General features: G+C 41.4%; 2 protein-coding genes across 6 annotated transcripts in view; one reads left to right on the forward strand and one right to left on the reverse strand.

Annotated features, from left to right (window-relative positions):
• TPGS2 (tubulin polyglutamylase complex subunit 2) overlaps nucleotides 1-20,309 on the reverse strand; it is a 63,612-nt gene extending 43,303 nt beyond the window's left edge. Inside the window, exons 1-2 of the mRNA XM_059895655.1 lie at nucleotides 19,926-20,309; nucleotides 6,881-6,960 (exon numbers count right to left, since the gene is read on the reverse strand). Coding sequence (XP_059751638.1) covers nucleotides 6,881-6,960; nucleotides 19,926-20,007 — 162 coding nt within the window. The 5' untranslated portion in view covers nucleotides 20,008-20,309. The remainder of the gene's footprint in view (nucleotides 1-6,880; nucleotides 6,961-19,925) is intronic.
• A 33-nt stretch (nucleotides 20,310-20,342) lies between these two features.
• The window catches only part of KIAA1328 (KIAA1328 ortholog), a 381,228-nt gene continuing 375,969 nt past the window's right edge, over nucleotides 20,343-25,601 (forward strand). For 2 of the 5 annotated variants that reach the window (XM_059895650.1, XM_059895649.1), the window contains exon 1: nucleotides 20,343-20,470. In XM_059895650.1, the coding sequence (XP_059751633.1) occupies nucleotides 20,413-20,470 (58 nt within the window). In that variant the 5' untranslated portion in view covers nucleotides 20,343-20,412. Of the gene's footprint in view, nucleotides 20,471-20,494; nucleotides 20,723-25,601 lie in introns of those variants that run through there. The other 3 variants (XM_059895651.1, XM_059895653.1, XM_059895652.1) reach the window with 2 other exon arrangements.

Genomic DNA, 25,601 nt, shown 5'->3' on the forward strand with positions numbered 1-25,601 from the left:
AACACATAAAAAAGATCATACACCACAACCAAATTGGATCCATCCCAGGGTCGCAAGGATGGTTCCAGCAAACACAAATCAATCAATGTGATTTGCGTGTGTTGAACCACATGATACACCACATAACAAAAGACAAAAACCACATGATCATCTCAATAGATGAAGAAAAAGCATTTGATAAAATTCAACATCCATTTATGATAAAAACTCTTACCAAAGTGGGTAGAGAACATATTTCAACATAATACAGTAAGTCCCCGACATACAAACCTTCAAGTTGCGAACTTTCAAAGATGCAAACATGCATTTGCATGTCCAATCACATAAATTAGTTCTATTTGAGGAGGCACTGTTAGTTTTTGAGGCAAGGGACCCGAACACAGAATGGTACACGAAGGCTGCAGCAGCCATTCAGAATGCAATCCAGTGCTACTGGGCCATCTATGATGAGAAAAAAAGAGGTACTATCCAGACATCACTGGATCATTTTTTCAAGAAGGTGGATAGAATTGAATCCAGCAAAAAGCCAGAACCTATGCCATCAACATCAGGTGTGAGTGAATTTGCAGCTTGCCCTCATCTCCTATTGCTGATGATCCTTCAGCTCTACCATCTCCCACCTCCTTTTCCTCCTCCAGTCAGTAACTCTTCTTGCCTGTTCACTCGATGCCAGCCCTGTATGCCAGCTGTTGTACTGTACTACTTTACTTTTCAAGGTACTGTAAGATTAAAAATGTTTTCTTTATTTTTTGTGTTTGTTTTTTATGTATGTATTATTTGTGTGAAAAGTATTATAAACCTGTTATAGTACAGTACTATATAGCTGATTGTGTTAGTTGGGTACCTAGGCTAACTTTGTTGAACTTATGAACAAATTGGACTTATGAATTCGCTCTTGGAATGGAACTCGTTCATATGTAGGGGACTTACTGTAAAAGCTATTTACGACAAACCCACAGCCAATATAATACTCAATGGTGAAAAGCCGAAAGCTTTCCTGCTAAATTCTGGAATAAGACAAGGATGCTGACTCTCACCACTTCTCTTCAACATAGTATTGGAAGTCCTAGCCACAGCAATCAGACAAGAAAAAGAAATAAAAGGTATTCAGATTGGTAGGGAAGAGGTAAAAGTGTCATTATATGCAGATGACATGATACTATATATAGAAAACCCTAAAGACTCCACATAAAAACTACTGGAACTGATAAACAAATTCAGCAAGGTAGCAGGATACAAGATTAACATACAGGAATCAGTTGCATTTCTTTACACTAACAATGAAATATCAGAAAGGGAATGTAAACAGTCCCTTTTAAAATTGCATCCAAAAAAAAAAAAAGGAATAAACCTCACCAAGGAGGTGAAAAACTTATATGCTGAGAACTACAAAACACTAGTAAAGGAAATTGAAGATGATTCAAAGAAATGGAAAGATATCCCATGCTCTTGGATTAGAAGAATTAATATTGTTAAAATGGCCATACCACCCAAAGCAATCTACAGATTCAATGTGATCCCCATCAAATTACCCATGACATTTTTCACAGAACTGGAACAAATAATCCTAAAATTTATATAGAACCGTAAAAGACCCATAATTGCCAAAGCAATCCTAAGGAAAAAGAACAAAGCAGGAGGCATAACCCGCCCAGACTTCAGACAATACTACAAAGCTATAGCAATCAAAAAGCATGGGACTGGCACAAAAACAGACATATGGATCAATGGAACAGAATAGAGAGCCCAGAGATAAACCCACACACCTACAGACAATTAATCTTCAACAAAAGAGGCAAGAATATATAATGGAGTAAAGACAGTTTCTTCAGCAAGTGGTGTTGGAAAAGTGGGACAGCCAGCCACATGTAAATCAATGATTTTAGAACATACCCTCACACCATACATAAAAATAAACTCAAAATGGCTTAAAGACTTAAAAACATAAGACATGACACCACAAAACTCCTAGAAGAGAATATAGGCAAAACATTCTCTGACATAAATCGTACCAATGTTTTCTTAGGTCAGTCTCCCAAAACAATAGAAATAAAAGCAAAAATAAATAAATGGAACCTAATCAAACTTAAAAGCTTTTGCACAGCAAAGGAAACCATAAACAGAATGAAAAGGCAACCTATGGACTGGGAGAAAATATTTGCAAATAATGTGACTGACAGGCCTTAATTTCCAAAATATACAAACAGCTCATACAACTCAAAAACAACAAAACAAACAACCCAATCGAAAAACGGCCAGAAGACATAAATAGACATTTCTCCAAAGAAGACATACAGATGGCCAATAGGCACATGAAAAGCTGCTCAACATCACTAATTATTAGAGAAATGCAAATCAAAACTACAATGAGGTACCACCTCACACTGGTCAGAATGGCCATCATCAAAAAGTCTCCAGGGCTTCCCTGGTGGTGCAGTGGTTAAGAATCTGCCTGCCAATGCAGGGGACAGGGGTTCAAGCCCTGTTCTGGGAAGATCCCACATGCCGCGGAGCAACTAAGCCCGTGCGCCACAACTACTGAGCCTGTGCTCTAGAGCCCATGAGCCACAACTACTGAGCCTGTGTGCCACAACTACTGAAGCCCACGTGCCTAGAGCCCGTGCTCCACAACAAGACAAACCATCTCAATGAGAAGCCCGCGCACCGCAATGAAGAGAAGCCCCCACTCGCCACAACTAGAGAAAGCCAGCGTGCAGCGACAAAGACCCAATGCAGCCAAAAATTAAAAAAAAAAAAAAAGTCTACAAATAATAAATGTTGGAGAGGGGGTGGAGAAAAGAGAACCCTCTTACACTGCTGGTGGGAATGTAAATTGGTGCAGCCATTATGGAAAACAGTATGGAGGTTCCTCAAAAAATTAAAAATTGAGTTGCCATATGATCCAGCAATCCCACTTCTGGGCATATACCCAGAAAAAAATATAATTCAAAAAATACATGCACCCGTATGTTTATAGCAGCACTATTTACAATAGCCAAGACATGGAAACAACCTAAATGTCCATTGACAGATGAATGGATAAAGAAGATGTGGTGTGTATGTGTGTCTATATATATATATATATATATATATATATAGAGAGAGAGAGAGAGAGAGAGAGAGAGAGAGAGAGAGAGAGAGAGACACACACACACATACATACACAGAATGGAATATTACTTGGCTATAAATAATGAAATAATGCCATTTGCAGCAATGTGGATGGACCTAGAGATTATCATATCAGTCAGAAAAAGAAAGACAAATACCATACGGTATCACTTATATGTGGAATCTAAAATATGATACAAATGAACATATCTATGAAACAGAAACAGCCTCACAGACATAGAGAACAGATTGTCAAGGGGGGAGGCAAGGGGGGAGAGAAGGACTGGGAGTTTGGGATTAGCAGATGCAAACTAGTGTATCTAGGATGGATAAATAACAAGGTCCTACTGTACAGCACAGGGAGCTATATTCAATATCCTGTTATAAACCATAATGGAAAAGAATACATATGTATAACTGAGTCACTTTGCTGTAGAGCAGAAATTAACACAACATTGTAAATCAACTATACTTCAATAAAATTTAAAAAGAATAACACTAATGTCAAACCACTTATTTTATGGATGATGAACAGGGGACACAGAGAAGTTATGATATTTAGCCAAGGGCCTGAGCTGGCACAAGACTCCTACTCTAGGCTGTTTTCCTCACATCAGTGCCTCCATAGCCTTACTATTATCTTATCTCAATGGGCTTCCCAGAGGGCAGGGCAGAGGCAGTGGGCCTCTTCTTGGAAGGAAAAAATATTATCTGGCTATATAGATGCAGCTGTAGACAGCAGGTTTACCACATGATGGCTGTGCTCTGGCTGGGCCGTCTCCAAGGACACAGTTCTCAAGGGTCAGTCCCCTAGAGAAGAGACTTACCAGCTCCTTGGGACCCTCCTGCTCCTCTGGTACAGGTACTTCTGGGAGCAGGCACGAGTCAGAGGAGCCCTGCCTAGCTTGCTCCTGTGGAAATGTGCTCTTCAGTTAACCCTCGGGTGAAGAAGTGGGGTGGGTAAGTTTCAGACCAAAACTTCTGCTCTCCCTTGCTTAAGCGACAAAACGGCACATAGTATATTGCCTCTAGTTTGAGTGTAAAAAAAAAAAACATACAAAAACATGTTCTTAAGGTTTATGGGGTTATGAGCCCCTTTCAGAATCTGAAGATCTTTCCACAGAAAAATGTACATACTTCATAAATTAACACATATTTCAAGGAGTCCATGGACCACTTTCCATTCACGGGCTCTTAGGGGGCTTCCTGGACCACTACCCATTACCCACCATCCACCCACAGCTAAAATTACACTAACAGTGGTTACCTCCTAAGTGGTAAGATCCTAAAGGACTTTTCATTTTTAAAAATCATTTTTTGTATTTTCCAAATTTTCTATGGTCACCATTTTTTTTGTTTAGTATAATCAGAAAAAGTGTTATATAAAAACATAAAAGTACCCATCCAAAACTCCTATCGTCTGTGTTCATATGTTAGCTTTCAAGCACCTCATAGCCCTTCATAAAGCTCAGACATGCCAACTGCTCAAGTGAATTTTTACGTTACTGATCCTAATACTGTTTGTACTGATACTTCAGATATGGCATATTTTACTGTACTTAGGTCTGAGATATCCAAATCTATGTATCTTATTATTGTAGGTGCTTTCACAAAACTTCCCCCAACTGAGTATGTCTGAAGAAAATGTTCCATTGGCTATCTCGGTTAGTTAAAAATCTCTTTTTCTCGTGCGTGCCCTTTGATTCTTTCAGACTGCTGATGACTATTTACTCAGCTCTACAACTGTATTCTCCTCAATGTCAGTCTAAGCTAAATGGGAACCCAAAAAAGTTGTCTTGTCCAGGAGGCAGATTAGATCCCAATGACACCGGATGTAGACTCTAGCCCTGAAAAGCAGACATGGAAGGCATACTTCCAATGAATAAGCTACAATATCATAAGTAAAACTGGAACAAATGGGTGAAGTCATCTTAGAGAATTCTGGGGAATATCTGGTATAAGACACAGGAAGAATATGCCTCAGAAATTATCTCAATAAATAAGTGACATAATATGACACAGCCTTAATGGCGTTCCACCCCAGACAATGCATTCCTGTCCTCTCATTCTCCCATCCAGGTCTATGACTGGGTTTCTAAGCCAGGAGTCTCTTCTTCAACAGACAGAAACACCTCAGAATCTTATTCTTAAAAAGAGTCCCGAGGCTGTTCTCCCTAAAGGGCTGACTTAAGCCTGTTAAGGATCAGGAGGGATGTAATCAACAATGTCAACAGGCCAGGCTGACATAGCCACAGCTGCACCAGGACTGATCAGCCAGTAAGAGTTTAACAGATAGATGTTGCTCTGGAATTCCATTTCCTCTTATGCGCTGTGAGTGAAAATGGGAGTGGGAGTTGAGTGAGCCCATGATAAACGTTGAGGTGCTGCTGAGCCGAGGTCATGGAGAGAAACCTTGATTACCAGTTACTGAGATTCCAGTGAAGCTGCTACTGGCTCAGCCCTGGGAGAGTGAGCGCTGTTGGCAGGGACTGAACATGTCCACATACCTGTGGGCTGCTTGGCTGGCTAGGGCAAGGCTGCCACAGTGTTGCCCTCTATAGGAGGGGCAGTCTGCCAGAGCAGAAAGCGCATGCGCTTAGAGGCAGACAACTGAGTTCACATTCAGGCTCTGCCACTTGGTAGCTATGTGGCCCAGGACAAATTCTTTGACCTCTCTGACCCTCAGCTCCTTCATCTGTAACACAGAGGTATCAATGCCTATCTTGCGGGATTATCTTGAGGGTTCCATGAAATAACTTATCTGATGTGTGTTAGCAGCACTCACTAAATGGCAAGGTAACTTCTTGCTCCCTCGTCAAATCCACTTGCTGCTACTCAGCCACAGGGATTTTCCAAGGCAGAAATCTGACTTCTCTGCTTAAAACATTTCAGTGGCTCCCCTTTTCTCCCAAGATAAAGAACAAAATCCTGATGATCTACGAAGCCCTGCATGTCCTGGTCCTGGTCAACCTCTCTCCCTTGTTCTCCTGTGCTCTAGCTACATGGACCTTCTTTATGCTCTCGAAAAAAGTAGTCCTTCCTATCTTGAAGACTTCACACAGGCTAAAAGCCCCTTCTTCCCAGATCTCACCTATCTGGTTAACAACTTCTCATAACTTCTTTGGGAAAAACGTTTCTCAACCTCCAGACTAGGTCAGGCCTCCTCACAATGCTCCCTTTACCTCTCTTTCACAGAACTTGATCTGCTTTGTAATTATACTTGGGATGACTTATACTATGCCTAAGACAGTAGGATCAAGAGGTAAGACACTGTGCTCTTTTTTGATTATCACTGAATCTCCAGGACTCAACATCAAGCACAATGCCTGGCCCATTTTAGGGGCTTAAAACGTTTACTGAATAAATGAATGAATGGAAGTTCAGAGGAGGGTTGGAAAGCATTCGCTATTAATCTGGTTAGTATTGATACTTCTCTGCAACATTTAACCACGTTCTGCCCCGCATGCTTATTAACATTTAATTCTTCCTTTCCTCGCTGGATTTTCAGCTTTGTTGTATATACAACTTCAAACGTTCCACTGCCTGCATAGGACAGGCTCAGAGGAGCTGCTCTGTGTTGGGGAGATGGCATGGAATGGAAGGGAGTGTTAAATGGCCTGAGCAGGAACAGAGAGAAAGGTGAACTCTACCTTGAAGGTGGCTGTGGTCTGAGATAAGAATAGGTTTCCTGTCCAATCTTTCCTTCTCAGGGGCATTTGAGTTGACCTCCCTTTGTTGGGAGGTGAGGATTCAACAGGGCAACACTTACTTGTTCCCATGAAGAAATCATATGACGTTCAGCAGGTGCCTTTTCTATGATGGTCACCTCTGTCACACCTGGGGATGATTCTGAAAGAGGAAATAGAGAGTCTGTAGAGCTGCAGTTGGTCCATTCTCACATATTTCTACACTAGAGGTTGACTAGCTCTTGAAGACTGCTCTAGGAATACCAGATCCCTCTGAGGAGCATTTGTTACCCCTGTGAGGAAAGCAATTGGTCCCTCAAAGGCACTTGGTCCTATAACCTAAGACCATGTAGTCTTCCTGGTAATAATTATGCCACAATCCTTTCTATGTATCATAAAGTTTCCCTCAAGTTTTCTGAAGGCTCAAATCTTGGGATGCAGCAATAGTCCAATATACCAGATAAGAATTCTGGACTCCACCTATCCTAGTCTTGCTTTATGCATTCACTAGTTGTGTAACCTTACATGAGTGCTCACTTCCCTTTGCATTTAGTAAGACAAGAATTACAATAATACTTTCCTTGATAAGCGAAGCAGAGGAAACAGAAAAGAAGGTTCTTTGGAAAAGCAAAAAGTACCATATATACAATTTTTCTTCTGCCTTCTGTTCAGTGTCTTCCTAATATGTTGGGAAGCATGGTACTGTGTTAGAAAACCACTGTGAGCTTCAAGCCATTTGACCTGGGGTGAGTCCTTGCTATCCCCATGATTGGTTAGGATGGAAGACACTGTCTTGTCCCTTCAAGGGTGGTCCTATTTGGCACTGCTCCACCAAAGCCAAGATAGTGACTAATAAATGTCATTATTCAATTTTACAGCAAGGACACTGAGCCTGAGAGGTAAAGCCACAGAGCCAAGCCTCTGACTCCAAGTATGGGTCTAGTTGAGAAATGAAGATCATGTGCAGAAGTCACTACATGGCCCTTGGCACAGCCCTTTAAAGCAGTCATCCTACGCAAATGCAGAGTCTAGCTTTAATCAGTCTTAGCAACCTACCGCTCCACCTGCAGTGAGACAGAAGAATATAGAATTCCTTGCCAACAAACCAGCTGGTTACACAGGGATGTCATCTGACTATACTCACAGGGCAATCTAGTGTCTAGGGTTGCAAGAAGACACACAGCTAATGTAAGTGCCTGACATTAAGTTTTGCTGAGGCATCCATTTCAAATACATCCATCTTGAATAAACAAATTGCCAGCTGTATGACACAGCTACTAAGTAAGTAACTAGGTAAGGAACCAGGCCACCCCCACCCATGAAGTTCCCCTTTTAGAAAGCCCTGGGTAACTGACCACTTGAGTGGTCACCCACCTTTTCCCTTCTCATGCCTTAATTCTTGCTCTTATGTTTTAAATTCACCAATAAAGAGTGAACCCACAAAACCCTAGACACCAAGTCCTGGGACCCTAATAAAGACAAAGACCCAGCTCTGCTTGCTCACTCCCAGCTACCTGGCTGTGTGGCCCTGGGCATACCATGTATCCTCCAGGACCTGTGCGTAATAAAAAAATTTTTTTCAAAGTTCCCTGACAGTTGTTGCTGAGGTGTATCTTCAATCATAATAAAAACCACAATGGCTGGTCCAGCCACAATATCAGCTCCAGTCAGGGAAATGTCTGTAGAGCTCATCCAAGTAGTACAGACCGAGGTGAGTGCCTCAGGTATTCCTAGCCAACAGCATCACTATCAATAAGCTGAGACAGACACAAACACACCATTCTTCAGTTTATAACAGACCTACGTGGAGGGGCTACAGGCTCAGACAGAACTGCTGTGATACAGTTCAGATGAGAACATTTCATTTTCAACCTTTGAACACCTCCGGGATAGGACAACTGGTCAACATACTGACTTTAAGAACTTTCATATAACAAGTTGCTTAGGAAGTACCCACTGCAGAGACTCCGCTACCCAATACTTCAGCACTGATAAGGAGGAGGTGCTGGGGATGAAGAAGAGAGGGACGCACGATAAATTCCATTTGTATAATGCTCTATTTCTGGGAACTGGTATAAGTTATCTCATTTACTCTTTCAACAATCGTGTGAAGCAGGCATCGTGACTTTATTTTAAAGATAAGGAAACAGGTTCAGCAATACTAAATAATCTCACAGAAGTAAATCTCTGACCACAGCCTCAGACACCAAGCCTAATGCTTTTGCTACCATGTTGCCTTAGTAGCTAATTCCAACATGAGGGGAAGTTTTCCCCTCACCACCAAGCAATTCTCAGACACCAGCTGGGTGTCCTACAATTCAACTCAATCCTGACGCTATCTACCAGGAGAAGGCATCAGATCCCACAGGTTAAGAGCTCAGTCCCACAAAACTGCCCTTACTTCAGATGCTAATTGCAGGTCCAGGGTGTTACCTGTGCTTCTGACAGACTGGCTATAAATCAGGGGTTCCTATGATCCCCTCCTTGGGTTTGATTGGTTTGCTAGAGAAGTCAGGAAACCCCTTTACTCACCAGGTTGCTGGTTTATTATAAAGGATATTATAGATCAACAGGGAGATAAGGTACATAGGGCAAGGTCCTGAACAAAGGGGCTTCTGTCCTCGTTGAGTTTGGGGCCTGGCACAGTGACATGAGTAAGTCTGGCTAACCAGTCTGGAAGCTCTCTGCACCCTCTCCTTTTGGTTTTCTATGGAGGCTTCATTACATAGGCATGCTTGATTAAATAACTGGCCCGTTGGCAAATGACTCAACCTCTAGCCTCTCTCCCCTCCCTGGAAATCAGGTGGGGGAGTGAAAGTTCCAGCCCTCTAATCCTGGTTGGTTCCCTTGGGAACCAGCCCCATCTTTAGGTTACCCAAGGACTTTCCAAAAGTCACCTCATTAACATAACAAAAGACACTTTCTTTTCTCCTATCACTTAGGAAATTCGAGGGGTTTTAGGAACTCTGCCTGAAACAGGGATGGAGTCTAAATATGTTTATTATAAATCATAATACCACAGATAACCAAAAACATCATGAGGATGTTTAGAAAGCAACAGTAATAACAAGTTGTGTTTGGTTTATTAATATGCCACATGAGAAGTAGTATCTGACTAGATATAGCCATCCCTACTCTCTTGCCTTTGTGACCAATGACAAGCATTTGTGAGCTGCCTGGCTGGAATAATCTGTATGGCAGACTATGAAATGAAATACTGAATGAAGATATGAAGGTCTTCAGACACGGCACAGTCTGCTCTAGGTAACTATGACATGCCACAGATGAAAACTCTCTGTGGTAGCCTACTCCAAAGTTGGGTGCTATCACTTCCTTCCTTCACTCCCTGCCCACACCAGCTCCCCAATGAAAGGTGAAGTCTATTTCTCTGCCTCTGTGATGAGACGTTAACAGGGGTTAGCCTGTGACTGCCTTGACCAATAAAATACGGCGAAGAGACACGATGCAAGTTTTGGACTTCAAGAGGACTGGCAGGTTCCCGTTTCCTCTTTTTGCTCTGGACCGTCACATACTAAATCCAAGCTACTCTTCTGGACAGAGAGGCCATGCTGAGGAGCTCGGAGGGGCCAGACATGTGAGTGCAGAAGCCATCTTGGACTTCCAGCCTAGTTGAGCCATCAGATAATTCCAGCTCCATCTGCTATCTCATTGCATACACTTGAGAGACTCGAAATGAGAATAGTCCCACCTGGGCCTAGTCAACCCACAGGACTGGGAGAGACAGTAAACTGCTGTTTCAAACCACTGTTTTGTGGTGGTTTATTACCCAGGAATAAATAAGTGGAACAGACTGCCTAGGAGAAAACAGTCGCTGAGTCAATAATCTCTGAGGTACTCAGTGAGGACCTGCTGTCACAAACTATGCACAGTTGATCTGGGCCTTGAAGGACGACATGGCCATTCCTGCGGATTGGCTTAAGTAACACCTACTCCTGCTCCTTCCAGTCTGCTTTCCTGTATTTTAGAGACTGGCTGGCTAAAGACTACATTTCCCAGATTCCACTGCAGCTAGGCACCCTCTGGAGGCCAAGCTTTCTGCAGGGAAACCGGCTCCCATAAAACCTGGAAGGAGGGAATGAGCAGGTGAGGTAGAGGGGCACATGGGGAGACTGGCTCTTTTCACAGTCACAGTTGCAAAGGTATTTTGATCTCATGGGGTTGAGACTTGTCGTGTGGCAGAAGCAGCAGCAACTTCTCAATTCTGCAGCTTCCTAACCACACTAGCTGCAGGTACGCCCCACTTAGCATCCCCTTTTCAGTTTGGTTCTCAGCTTAGAATCTGTTCCGCTTAATCTTCCAATGATTTTATGGGCTGATGCCCCTTAATCAAGCCCTTTCTGCCTTAACTAGCTAGAGTGCACTTCTAGCCTTAAACTAGCTATGTACTCTATGGTCTGCCACTAAGAACCCTGAGACACACAGACAGTTTGCATCTGTAAGTTCACTTTCAGGACAAGTGAATGTGTGCAGGTCAGAGGAAGTGGTCATTTATATGGTTTAAAAATTGTGGCCAAGGAGCCAGACAAAAAAGTGTGAGAGGTTTTGGAATCCAAGATATGACACTGAAGGTCTTTAGAGTCAGAAAAGAAAACTTAAGACTACATACGATTATTCAAAGAGAACAAGTTAACAGTTTATTACACAAATCAAAGAACTGGGTAAGGAGAATACATGAAGCCAGGGCTTGAAGGTGAGGCATCTGGAGGGCTGGGGGTGGAGTAGGGTAGACTGCACATAGCCAACCTGAGGTTAATATCTTTAGAAGGACCAGCTTGTAGGGTTCACTTGTAGCTGGTGCCTGGCAATCTGGCCTTTGCATGTGTTCTACATTGATAAGGCTGTTTTGCCCATCTTTGGTTAAACCAATAAACATCTGCTATCCTTTTGGGAGTCTAAAATTTCCATAGTGTCATGGGCAAAGCTCATTAACAATTCCCAGGAAATAAAAATAGAATCTGGATAATAAGGTAAAGTCTAATCTTTTTTTTTTCCTTTCGCCTTGGTCTAGTTTCACTTCCTTAATAGGGTACTGCGTGCAGAGGCCTTGTACCTGGCACCTCAGACCAGAGTTCCTAGTGCAAAATGGCTGCACCTGACGTTTCAGCTTGACTCCACACCAGGTTCAGGTTTTAGGAAGTTCTAAGGGAACAGAACAGTTATCCCCTGGAAGGTTGATTCAAGTTCAGGCTATGCCTTTAGACCACCCAGTGGCTACCACAAAAACCTGTCACACACTAAATCCTGCCACCCTGCTACCCACAGAAACAGGGCCCCTGGAGCATGATTGTATAGAAACCACAGACAAAATCTATTCCAGTTGCCCCGACCTAGGAAGTAAGCCTCTCCCAAACACCAAAGAGGAATGGCTCACAGACGGGAGCAGTTTTACGAGAGAGGAGAAAAGGCTGGTGGGACATGCAGTAACCTCCCACACCCAAGTAATAGAAGTGAGAAGCTACCCACCCCTGTCCCCCCACCGGGACTTCCACCAAAAGGTGGAGTTGATAGCCCTCACCTGAGCCCTAGAGCACGGGACAGGGAAAATCTTAAATGTTTACACAGATTCCCGGGTATGTGTATGGCATCCTACCCACATACAGGTCTAGCTGGAAGGAACAAGGTATGCTTACTGCAGGGAATAAACAGGTGAAACGTGGCTTAAGCATACTGAAGCTCGTAGAAGGAGTACAGCTTCCAAAACGGGTGGCAGTGATTCATTGTAGGCCTCACGAAAAGGGAATACAGAGGTAATAAACGGAAACAAAGCAGATGCAACTGCCAAAAGGGTGGCCCTAGAACCTGTAACTTGGCAACTACCCCTCATACCTCAAAGGCCAGATCCATCCAATTATTCCCCAATCTACACAAAGACTGTACAAAATCTACAAAATTAGACAAAGACTGAAAATTGGGCTTCAACAGAGATCTAGGAGGCCATGCGTGGCTAGCTAATGAACATGGTCAATACTTCTTTTCCCAAACTGTAGCTTGTCAAGCCATCAGAGAGGCTCATCAAAAGACTCACTACAGGAGGGAAGCCCTATATAATTGGTTAGTTGAGCTCATGGTAACTCCTGGCATGAAAAGTATAATCAGTCAGATGAGACATGCCCCATCTGCACAATGAACAACCCCCAAAACAACACCCTCCAGAGGCCCCCAGATAAGGCCCATTCAGACCAGAGGGACATATCCTGGAGAAGACTAGCAGATTGATTTCACCGTCATGCCGAGAGTACTGGGCAATTTCAGGTATCTCTTGGTGCTAGTAGACACAATTTCTGAGTGGATAGAAGCATTCCCTGCTAGAACTGAAACCGCCATCAGGGAAGCCCTTCACTGTGGTTTTGATTTGAATTTCCCTAATGATCAATGATGACCATCTCTACATGTTCTTATTGGCCTTTGTATATCTTCTTTGGACAAATGTTTATCTATTCAGATCCTTTTAAATTGGGTTATTTGACTTTTTGTTGTTGAGTTGTATGAGTTCTTTATGGATTCCACCCAAAAGTCCCTCATTGTATATGTGATTTGCAAAAAGTTTCTCCTTTTCTGTGGATGTCTTTTCACTTTCTTGACGGTATCCTTAAAAGCACAAACATCGGGGCTTCCCTGGTGGCGCAGTGGTTGAGAATCTGCCTGCCAATGCAGGGGACACGGGTTCGAGCCCTGGTCTGGGAAGATCCCACATGCCGCGAAGCAACTAGGCCCGTGAGCCACAATTACTGAGCCTGCGCGTCTGGAGCCTGTGCTCTGCAACAAGAGAGGCCGCGATAGTGAGAGGCCCGTGCACCGCGATGAAGAGTGGCCCCCCGCTTGCCACAACTAGAGAAAGCCCTCGCACAGAAACGAAGACCCAACACAGCCATAAATAAAAAAAAAAAAAAAAAAAAAAAAAAAAAGCACAAACATCTTTAAGTTTGATGAAGTCCAATTTATCTATTCTTTTTTGGTTTGTTTCTTGTACTTTTGGTGTCAGATCTAAGAATCTATTGCCTAATCCAAAGTCATTAAAAACGAATCCAAGGCCTATGTTTTAGCACTTAGATTTATATCTAAGATCCATTTTGAGTTAATTTTTGTATTTGAATTGAGGTAGGAGTCCAACTTCATTCTTTTGCATGTGGCTATCCAGTCGTCACAAAACAATTTGTTGAAAAGACTGTTTTTCCCCCACTGAGTTGTACAGACATCCTTGTTGAAAATCAGTGGACCATAAATGTGTTAGTTTAGTTTTGGAGTCTCAATCCTATTCCATTGATCTATATTTCTATCTTTATGTCAGTGCCACAGTGAAGACTATTGTAGCTTTGGAGTAAATTTTTTTATCATAGTAAAATATACATAAAATATGCCATATTAACTATTTTGAAGTGTACAGTTAAGTACACTCACATTGTTGTGCAACTATTACCACTATTCATCTGCAGAACATTTTCATTATCCCAAGTGTAGTAAATTTTCAAATAGTGAAGTTTAAGTCCTCTAACTTTTGTTCCTCTTTTCCAAGATTGTTTTGGCTATTCTGGGTGTCCCTCATTTCCATATTAATTTTAGGACTGGGTTATTTGTCAATTTCTGCAAAAGAGGCAGCTGACATTTTCATAGGGATTGTAGATTTAGATCAATTTGGGGAGTATGGGATTCTAACAGTGTTAAGACTTCCAAACCATAAACATGAGATGTCTTCCAATTTATTTAGGTATTCTTTAATTTCTTTACATAATGTGTTGTAGTTTTCAGTGTACAAGTCATGCACTTCTGTTAATGTGCTCATTTACTCCTTACTTCTGTTAATTTAACTTTTTACTAAGTATTTTACTGTTTTGACCCAATTGTAAATTGAATTGTTTCTGTAATTTTATTTTTGGATTGTTCATTGCTAATGTGTAGGGTTTTTTCCCTTTTTTTGGTGGATTTCTTAGGACTTTTTTAATATACAAGAGCATGTTATCTGCAAATAGCTCTTTACTTCTTTCTTTCCAAATTGTATGTCTTTATTTCATTTTCTTGTCTAATCATTCTGACTAGAATCTCCAGTAAAATGCTGAATAGAAGTTGTAAGAGGGGAGTTCTTATTGTGCAAAAAAGAGTGAACACAGCATGCCTGAGACTGCAATATTTAGAAAGGCCTGCTTGTAAGGTTGGTTCTTGGCTGGCATCTGGCAACTTGGATTTCAGGAGGGTTCCCACCATTGCCTGGTAAGAATGGCTCACTTTATTTAAAAAAAAAAAAAGAATGGCTCATTGTACCTACCTGTTGTTACAATATGGTTTATGCTGAACACAAGCTTTCCGCCAGGAGTTTCAAATTTGGTACATACTAGGTAGAGGATGTCTGAATGATGGATTTCCAATAAAAGGTCTGGACTTCTGGGCTCAAATAAGCTTCCCTAGTAGACAACATTCCAGATGTGCTGTCACACGTTGCTGGAACAACTGTGTCCCATGTGATTTCACTGAGAGAGGATTCTTGAAAACTTACATCTGGTTTCCTTATTTCCCCACATGCACCTTTCCCTTTGCTTCTGCTGTAATAAATCACAACATGACTGTCTCCCAAGTCCTGTGATCCTCCTAGTGAACTGTCAAACCTGGTGTGGTGCTGAGGATCCCATGAATATTTGTCTTGTTCCTGATTTTAATGGGAAATCATACAGTTTTTCACCATTGAGTATAATGTTAGCCGAGGATTTTTCATAGATGCCCTTTATCAGGTTGAGGAAGTTTGATTTCTGTTTTTATGTTTTCACTCTATCCCACAGTTTGGGTGTGTTCTATCATCAGAGAACACACTTTGTATGATATCAATCCTTTAAAATTTATTTCAGCTTGTCAAACATATGGTTTATTCTTGAGGTTACTCCATGTGTACTTGAGAAGAATTATTATTCTACTCTTTTTGGGTAAAGTGTTCTATGGATGTCTGTTAGGTATAGTTGATTTACAGTATTGCTTAAGTTTACTATTTCCTTGTTGACTTTCTGCTTAGGTGTTTTATCCATTGTTATAAGTAGGGCGTTTAAGTCTCAAACTATTACTGTTGAATTGTCTACTTCTCCTTTCAAGCCTGTCAGTTTTTGCTTCATGTATTTTGGGCCTTTGTAGGTGCACATAGATTATAATTGTTTTGTCTTTCTGAGCATTGACACCTATTATCATTATGAACTGTCCTCCTTTGTTTCTAATAATGAACTTTGTTTTAAAGATTATTTTGCCTGATATTAGTATAGCCACTCAAGCTCTACTTTGGGTTCTATTTGCATGGTATATTTTCCCCCCATCTTTTCACTTTTAACCTATTTGTGTCTTTAAATGCAAAATGTGTCTCTTGTATACTGGGTATATTTGAATCATGTTTTTGTTTTTCTAAAATCTTATGTCAATTTCTGCCTTCTCATGGGACTATCTAGTTTATTTACATTAAATGTAACTACTAATAAGGTAGGATTTATTTCTGCCATTATGTTATTTCCTTCTGAGTCCTCACCAGCAGTATTCTCCATATTGTTATAGTCCAGATTTCTATTACAGTCTTTTCATGGTGATTTAGACTTTATCAAGTTCCTGAAAGTTCCTCCAGCTTCCACCCACTTCCCAGTTCCAAAGACACTTCCATATAGGTATATGTTACAGCAGCACCCACTTCCAGGTAATAAAATATGTACTAGTTTTCTATGCTGCATAACAAATTACCACACTTAGCAGTGGTAGGACTGAGGATCCTGTTTTCTTGATGCCCATGAGCTAGGAGGTTGCTCTCAGCTCCTAGAAGCCACTCGCAGTTCCTTGCTATTGGCCCTCTCCTAGGATCTCTCACAACATGGCAGCTTAGTTTTTCAAAGCCAGGAGGAAATCTGTCTGACTTCTATACCCTCTTTTAGAATGCTCACCTGATTAGGTCAGGCCTACCTAGGATAATATCGCTTTTAAGTCAAAGTCAACTGATTAGGTACTTCAATTACATACACCAAAAAATCTTTGCCTTTGTCATATAATGTAACCTAAGCCATAGAATGACATTCATCATCTTCACAGGTCCTGCCCATTTTCAAAAGTATTATACACAGGTAGGTGGCATTGGAGGTCATCTAAGAAATCTGCCCACCAGTTACACTGTACTTATACCCTTTCAAATGCCCTTTTAGTTTGTCATAATAGATAACAACTGGTACATCATTCTTCCACTCTCCTCCCACCTTTTAGTCTTATATGTATGTATTTACGTATGTTCATGTGTATGTGTCTGTATGAAAATGATGCTCAGCATCAGTCTTTTTGCTGAAGGTTTCCCAAGCTATATTTGATTTGATGAAATCTATCCTCCAGCAGATTCCTCAGGAAGGGTTCATGGGTGTAGAATTCCCTAAGTTCTTTTATTTTAAAGACAGTTTGGCTAGATATTATATCCTTGGTTCACACTTTCTTTCATTGAATTTTCTATACTTGTTCATGTATTTTAATTTTGTTTGGAGTTTAGACTTACCATTTTCTTCTGCTTCACAGTTGTTTTTTGGTAAGAGTTTTCCTCAGTTGTCTGTTTGACATTTTATTTCCTGATTTCAGCATTAGTTCTCTATGGGTTTTATTTTTCTCTCCTTCATTTTGCATTAGTGTGTTGTTTAAAAAGATTTCTAGGTTAGTGACGCTAGTTTCTAGTTTCTGTTGATTGTTACAACTAGCCTCTTCATGGGTCTGTTTGCTTGTCACAGAGCCTTCTAGCAGTGAGGAAGTGCGGCAGGAACAATTAGGGTCTGGCCCTGTGATTTGTTGCTTTTTCTCTTTTTATTCAGCCATTCTGCACAGTTGGTATTCTCTGTCTTTAAGCAATGCTGAGAGTTTGGTTTTGAATAAAAATGCAATTGTGGAGTTATTTCATATCTTTTAGGGAGGTTGTTTACCATACACGCACCACTGACTTCAGCTGCCTTGTTTTAAAAAAATCCCCTTAATATATTATCTTTTCAAACAAAAAACAAATGTGAAAAAATAATATACAGGCATACTCATTTTACTGCGCTTTGCTTTATTGTTTTTCTCAGGTACTGCATTTTTTACAAATTGAAGGTTTGTGGCAACCCTGCATTGTCAGATGATATTTAGCATTTTTTAGCAATAAAGTTTTTTTTAATTAAGGTATGTACATTTTTTTTAGACACAATGCTACTGCACACTTAATAGACTACAGTATAGTGTAATCATAACTTTTATATGCACTGGGAAACCAAAAATTTGTGTGGCTCGCTTTATTAGGATATTCACTTTATTGCAGTGGTCTGGAACCAAACCCCCAATATTTCTGAGGTATGTCTGCAAATGATTTTCGACTTGTGATTATTAACTTGAAATTATTAGGTTTTGATTAAGTTTATAAATAGACTGTTTACAGAAGGCTAGATTTCCTATAAGTTTAATTAACAGAGTCGGTTAATTCCTTACGTAGTTTTTGACTTGTAGCTATTACCAGTTTGCCAAACATCTGAAATGCATAATAGATAGAATATATTAAGTGCATAAATGAAATTTAAAATGTTTACAGTCACTTAATTATTTAGGTCTTTAAATTGAACCGACAGCTTAAGGGAAATTTAGTTGGCTTGACTTGAGTAGATTAAACATTTATCAAAAGAAAATAACTTCTTATTTAGAGAAAACTACCTAGACTTATAAAGATACGAATGAAGCATGCCTGTGGAATAGCAAGACCTGCCTAAGTCCAGGAGTACAAGAAGGAACAGGGCAGAAGTTTCGATAAGAATGAGGAGATAGAATATGGGTGGTCTTGATGATTAGATCTCTCCTTGCCCTACTCTATAATTTCATTTCTAAAATCTATCACTTCTCCCAAACACATCATGATGTTTCATGCCTCATTTACTGTCTTAGGCACTGGGGAATAGAGGGAAGAGCAATACGAAGTTCCTATTCTCATGTACTTCTACTACAGAAAAAAGACAGACAAAAAATCCAACCAAATAAATATATAATTTCAAGTAAAATATATAATTTCAAGTAGTGACAAAGCCGTGAGGATAAAAAAAAAAGTGGGATAAGGGAACAGAGTAATAGGGAAGGGTGTTATTAAGACTATATTCAGGAAAGGCTTCTCTGAGCTCGTGATATTTAATCAGAGATCTGAATGAAGTCAGAGAGAGACAATGACAGGAAGAGAATTCCAGATGCAAGGTCTAGTAAATCGCAAAAGCCTTTAAGTGGGAATAAGCTTAGTGTGCTCATGGTACAAGGAGGCTACTGCGGCAAAGCCAGAGTGAAAATAAAGTCAGAAAGACAGATGAGGGCAAATTATAGCAGACTTGTGGGCCATGGTACAGAATTTGGATTTTATTACGAATGCGATAGGAAGGCACTTAAGTATACTGTTCGGCCTGCTTAGATTGCCTTTCTCCTTAGTTATCTGGTTAACTCCCATTTGTCTTTCAAAATTTAGCGTCATCTCCTGTGGGACGTATTTCTTAACTCTCCAGATAAGGTCAATCACCTCCTCCTGTGTGCTACTTCTGAGCGATAATAGATTACTGAACTGTGTTTGTGTTTTATTTCATTTTATTTTATTGTTGCCCAGTATGTAACATAGCGGTGGGTACTAAGTAAAGGTTAGTGCTTAGTAAAGGTTAGTAAAGGAAAACCACCCATTCATTCAATGGTGCCAGCCTTGATTCCTCTGGACCACTTCAGGTGCCATACACGGGGAGGCGCATGGGAGTTGGTACCCTGGGAGGTTGGCTGCAACATTCCCCCAGCTCTCTCTGCTACCAGAGGCCAAAAAGGCCTCTCGGGACAGCCAACCTCCCAACTGTCAGGTGCCTGCTGTCTCCCCTTTGCACATCTATGCCCGACCTTCTTGGGCCCTGTAGTGGGACTTCGAGTGGGGGGACCTTCGAGCTTCACATCTCTGTATCCACACTCCCCGCAAACCCTTCCCCGGCCTAGTCAAGCACCCCTCTCCCCACTTTCCTCTTTAACAACGTAAGTTACAGCCGCGATGCCCACTGGCCTACAGGGTCCGGCTCTTGCCTTCCCTCCGTGCTTCCACTGCACACCCCTCGTCCCGCAGTGGCCCCCACGGCCCCCCGTCCCACTCACCGAGGATGCGGGTGACCCCCAAGGTCAGCTTCTCCAGGTGCGGCTTGTTGCTGCCCAGCAGCGGGGGCGGTGTCTCCTCCATGGCTCGCGTCCCAGCTCCGCGCGCGGTCGGAGGAGCGGCTGGGACAGGGCGGGGGAGCGGGGCGGCTGGGAGGGCCAGACTCCGCCCGGGAGGCGCGGCCGTCAAGTTCACGGCATGCCGGGAGTTGTAGTGCTCGGAGCCTGAGAGCACGGCGGGGCGGAGATGGGGGGCCCGGGCTGCTCTGGGAGTAGCAGTTCCGCGTAGCGCTCGTTCCCGCGGCCCCAGCGGGGGCTCCACGCCACGCCGCCGGGACACAGCGACTCCACCGCCCGGACCCTCCCGCCCCGCCGGGGCCGGCTGCGCAAGCGGGGGCGGGCCTCTGCGCAGTGCGGCCAATCGGGACCGGGCCTGGAGGTCGGGGTTGGACGGCCCCGGCGGGACGCCCCGAGTGGCGGTTGTTTCAAGATGGCGGACGTGGCGGGTCACTGCCGCCCCGGCGCGGCGGCGTTCTGGAGCCGCGACTGTATCCTTTGCCCGCCTGGCAGGGGGCGCCGGCGCTTTCCCTGGTGCGGCGAGCGGTCGCGAGGGACGCGGAGTGCAGAGGAGAAGCTCGCCGCGGACCCCGGTGGCGGGGCCGTCCCGTCCCGTCCGGCCGCCGTCCGGGTGCTGGCCTATGCTCTTCCTTGGGTATTAGGTGTCAGAGAGCCTGCACTGTCTCCAGGCTGGAGTTCAGGCGTGGGGACTCGGCACAGATGTTTCCCAGCCCTCCTTGGCGGTGAGCTCTGGAAAGATGGCCTAGAGTCTTGGCCTCTCCTGGGGCTGGAAGGGTCCCTCTGCCCGAGATGACCTCCGGCCGGCCTAGTCTGTGCGGAGTGAGCTTGTGGAGGAGGGCATGGTGTTGGGTGGTCCAAGAGCTTTTTTTCTTGGTTTAGGAGTGTCCTCGGTCTGCGTTGTTAAGAGTAAGTCAGGACCTTGTCGGACTTAGAAGGCCTGTCAGTGGTGATTTATTTTCACACTGAGATCTTCGGAGAAATGTGGACTTGGTTTCACGCGGACATGATCTGGTGATGATGATTATGGAATAAGACGCGATGCAGATTTTAGGGCCTGGAAGTAGTGTTGATTTGCATGTAGATTGCGGGTCCCACTAGCAGGACTGAAGTTCTTGGGTTGTTTTATGGTAGAGAAGCTGTGGCGCTTTTATCCTTGGGGTAGTATTCCCAGATTAGTATCTTATGATGAGATGTGTGACAAAACTGGTTCTTTCCCTGTGTTAGGTAGACTGTTCTAGGCTGATCTTTGGTTCTGATAATTGGCTTCATGTTAGAGGAGTGTTACCTGAAAGGAAGGCATTCAGTGTATTGGGTGCCCGCAGAGGCAAGTCTTTTTGTCTGTTTGCTAGGATTGGTGATCGCATTGTTGGAGGCATTGCTCTTAACTTTGGCAGAATCATTCTTTGCACATTCTACTTAGCTCTCAGTAAAACTTAGAAAGTTGCATTATCAGTTACCCTTGTTGAATTACTAGGATTAAAGTGTCATGCCGTGGAGAGTGAGATATTTTTGCATTTCTTGCTGCTCCGTGTTTAGTGTTATGCACTTTCTAAACATAATTACCACTTGTGTGTGATAGGTTGGTGAGAATCAAGTGAAATCGTGTCCATACACGGTGGGTAAAAGCACACTGATGCACTGTGCAAATCAAATATTTTTTTCTTTACCTATAAGGAGAATATGTACACTGGGAACAAGTGGGCTGAATTAGGAAGTCAGGAAATTGGGATGAGTCATACTTTCTCGTGAAACATTACCTCTGCATTGTTAGAATTTTGTGATAGAGATATTTGAAGATTATTAGCTTATAATGTGCTTCTTTAGTGTAATCATTTTCATAACCATCCATGTGGCTTTGGTTATTATTCCTTAACTTTCTGTATAACCAATGCTATTGTGCTGTTACAGAATATATAAGAATATTGTTCTGATATAGAATGTGTGTGGGGCGTGGGGAGGGGAGACAGTCTGTTGCAGTGGGTCTGATTAAGTTAATAGGTATGTAAACTGAATCTATGCTCTTGGTCTTAGCAACCCTGTGCTCTCAGTTATTCGTGTAGTCATATTACTCCCTATTTCATACAGAAGTCACATAGCCTTCCTTTTCTCTTACACTCTCCCTTACTCTAAAAATTTATGTAAAATACTAATCTTCCCATTCAAAGTGGGGAGTTGAAATTATATGGGGAAAATGGTGGTGATTACATTCTGTAGAAATTCACATGCTTGAAAGGAATTGCAAGGTTACCAGTATCACCCTTCCTATTCCACATAATGACCAATTAATATCCAGCCTCAATTATTTTCATTTTAACCTCTATAGGACATAAAAGCAATGTCAACTATAAATTTGTTACTGAATCTTTGCTAAAAAGCATAACAATAATTATGAATCATTTGATTTAGTCACGTGTCTTTTGATCTTGATCTCTTTTCTTGTCACAATGATGACTTCCCAGACCACCCCAAAGCATTTATAGTTAGAACTTTCAATAGAAAAAGACCAAAAAGTATGCACCTATAATCTGGTATTCTTTTCATACTATTGAAAGATTTTCAGTGTTTCACCTAAACAATTAGAGAAATATGGTTGAGCGATTTCCTAGTCCTGGATGTTTCCGTCATGTGAGGACAGACCATCTGTGACTGAATATCACCTTTTTCATACTGTTGTTCTTATGAGTTCTGTATCTCCTGCACAGTAAGATTCAGCAGTGCTGTTTTGCACAAGGTATATCTTTTTACCCAATGTATAAACAATGAGTATGCCATGTTGTCATTTATGGCTTAAATCTGCAAGTAGAATATGCCCCTTCGGCCATAAACTGCTTTCCTCCTTCATTATAGCTCCTAGTAATATCAAAAGAAGTTAGTGTTTCTGCAGTATCTAAATTTGCTGAAGTGCACTCAAGTGTATTATCATTAACAGTATTATGAACTTGATATTAACAAATATGAACTGTAAAGGACCTGGTCGAAACATTGCAGTAGCTGTAATCTCTGCCATTGAGTTTTTAATTAAAAATAGAGACTTTACGTTGATGTTAAAATAATATACTAGTCAGGAAAATCATTGTGGTTAGTAATAATAATACACACGTTGTTGGTAAGTGATTGAAACTCATAAGGTTAGGATAGAGTGGGAAGTACTATGTTTATTTTCTTCAGATCCTGGTGATGTAGGGTAGGTATACTTATTTCTCTCTACCACTTCTGCCTTGGGTTTCTCATTACTACTTTAATTCCGGAAACTTGGGCATTAAAGACTCTTTATAATTTGCTGTACTTGTCTTATTGAGGCACTTCCAAATGAACCAAGTAGAACTAAGGTGGCACATAGAACCCAATAAGAGGTCCAGTATACATTTGATATATATTGTGTCTCTTTGACTTTCCCATAAAATATATATTTGTTGGGAATCTTTGTATTTGAAGAAGGTAAATATTTGGGTTCTTAAGATAATGAGCTGAAGATAGATTACATATGATTAGAAAAGATAGGATGGAGGCAATTTCGAATATTTCTATCTTATTTATAAAAACTTTTGTTAAGGTCTGTTTATTTAGCGTTTTTATACTTGAAAAGAAATTTGGCATGGATGTAGCTAGTGGGTTTTGTGTGCATATTTTGAATAGGACAGAAAGAGGAGGATAACACTGAGTTGTTGGACAGTGCCTCATAGGATTAAATAAATATCAATTTCATTCATTCATAGATGGTTTACCATGAACCAGGCATTCTTTGACCTTAGGAGATACAACATTGAACAAAACGATGTAAATCTTCACCCTCTTGGTGCTTACATTTTAGTGAAATGAGATGAGTTCATGAATAAGTAAAATAATATATGTCCAGTGATTACAGGTGCTATGGAGAAAAATAAAGCAGGAAAAGTGTAGCTATCATGGGGGTCTTTTGTGTCTTTTTTTATGCCAGTACTGTACTGTTTTGATAACTATAGCTTTGTAATATTTTGAAACCAGGAAGTGTTGATTCCTCCAGCTTTATTCTTCTTTCTCAAAATTGCTTTGTCCAATTGGGGTCTTTTGTGGTTCCATACAAATTTTAGGATTGTTTGTTCTATTTCTGTGAAAAATGGCATTGGAATTTTGATAGAGATTGCATTGAATCTGTAGATTGCTTTATGGACATTTTAACAATATTCTTTCAATTCATGAGCATGGAATATCTATTTATTTGTGTTTTCTTCATTTTCTTTTATCAATGTCTTATAGTTTTCAGTGGATAGGTCTTTCACCTCCTTGGTTAAATTTATTCCTAGATATTTTACTCTTTTTTTGATGCATTTGTAAATTGGATTATTTTCCTAATTTGTCTTTCTGATAGTTTTATTCTTGTATAGAAATGCAACAGATTTTTATATATTGGTTTTGTATCCTACAACTTTTGTTTATAAACAAACTGAATTTATTTATTCGTTCTAACAGTTTTTTGGTGGAGTCTTTAGGGTTTTCTATATGTAGTATCATGTCATCTGCAAATAGAAGCTTGTGGAAGGCTTCTACAGTTTGTTTTTCTTAAAGAAATAGGAAGCAAAGTTATTAGCTTAGAGTAAGGACTGGGGAGGTGGCATCAGGTTTGAGAAGAGAGGAGAAAGTGTAAAATACTTGATGAGCTTCCAAATCAAGGTGCAGCTGAGTGGGGTCCTCAGTGGCTGGTCTCTTCCAGCTGTTGAGCAGGCTCCTTTGTGAATGATCCAGAGAAGTGTAGTATGTTTTCCAGGACTCTGTTATGTCAGTCTTTCCATAGGTCATCCTTGGAGATGGAGAATATTCTGCAAATTCATCACTACTTTATACTCTAATTGAAGACACTGCCGTATGGAACATGTCCTGGGTCATCTTGAATTTTTTCCCCTGGGTAGTTTTTCCCATGTGTATATTTCCAACAGCAAATGATTAAACATTTATTGAGCACCTGCAGTGTGTGCAGTCCTAAGGGATGTAAACAATGAATCTGCTGTTAAAGAGCGTGCACAATTTCATTTTGTAAGGATTTTTTTTGGATTGTATGTCAGTGAATTTAGAAATTCTCTCTCTGCTCCAGTGTTAGTGGCAGTCAATTTCCTTGGACTTGTGGGGTCTGATTTTTTGCTTGTTTACTTGTCTTACGTGCCTCCTAAAATTTTCTAAGCTCCATCCCTGATGTCTAAGGGAATTTAAAGTCTTTAGAGGCTCTATCAGGCAAAAGCTTGAAGCTGGGCTAGTGCTGCAGAGAGCTGGTAGAAACCACCTGGCAGCTCAGACAGTAAGCACCACCTTTGTGTTCCATAGGGCTTCTAGGCGTTTCCAATCAGCATTCCTTGAAAAGATTCCATTACTAGAATTGATTCTGAACTGAAATATATTGACTTTTTACCATGTTATTAATCCACTGTTTTATTCCAGCCTTTTCCCGGGAGGAAATAGTTAATAATTGGTTTGTCTACAAATTTTGGAAAAGAAAGTGTTGTATAAAGTAACAGAAAACTTTAGTATTTTCTAGATCATTTGGAAAAAATTGTTTAGATACTTACTTCCTGGAAGTGTAATAGAAGGTTATCAGATGGTGGACATACCTGGATTTAGATATAGTTCTGA

This window comes from Balaenoptera ricei, chromosome 14, assembly GCF_028023285.1.
Source record: "Balaenoptera ricei isolate mBalRic1 chromosome 14, mBalRic1.hap2, whole genome shotgun sequence".
In the NCBI taxonomy this organism is placed as follows: Eukaryota; Metazoa; Chordata; class Mammalia; order Artiodactyla; family Balaenopteridae; genus Balaenoptera; species Balaenoptera ricei.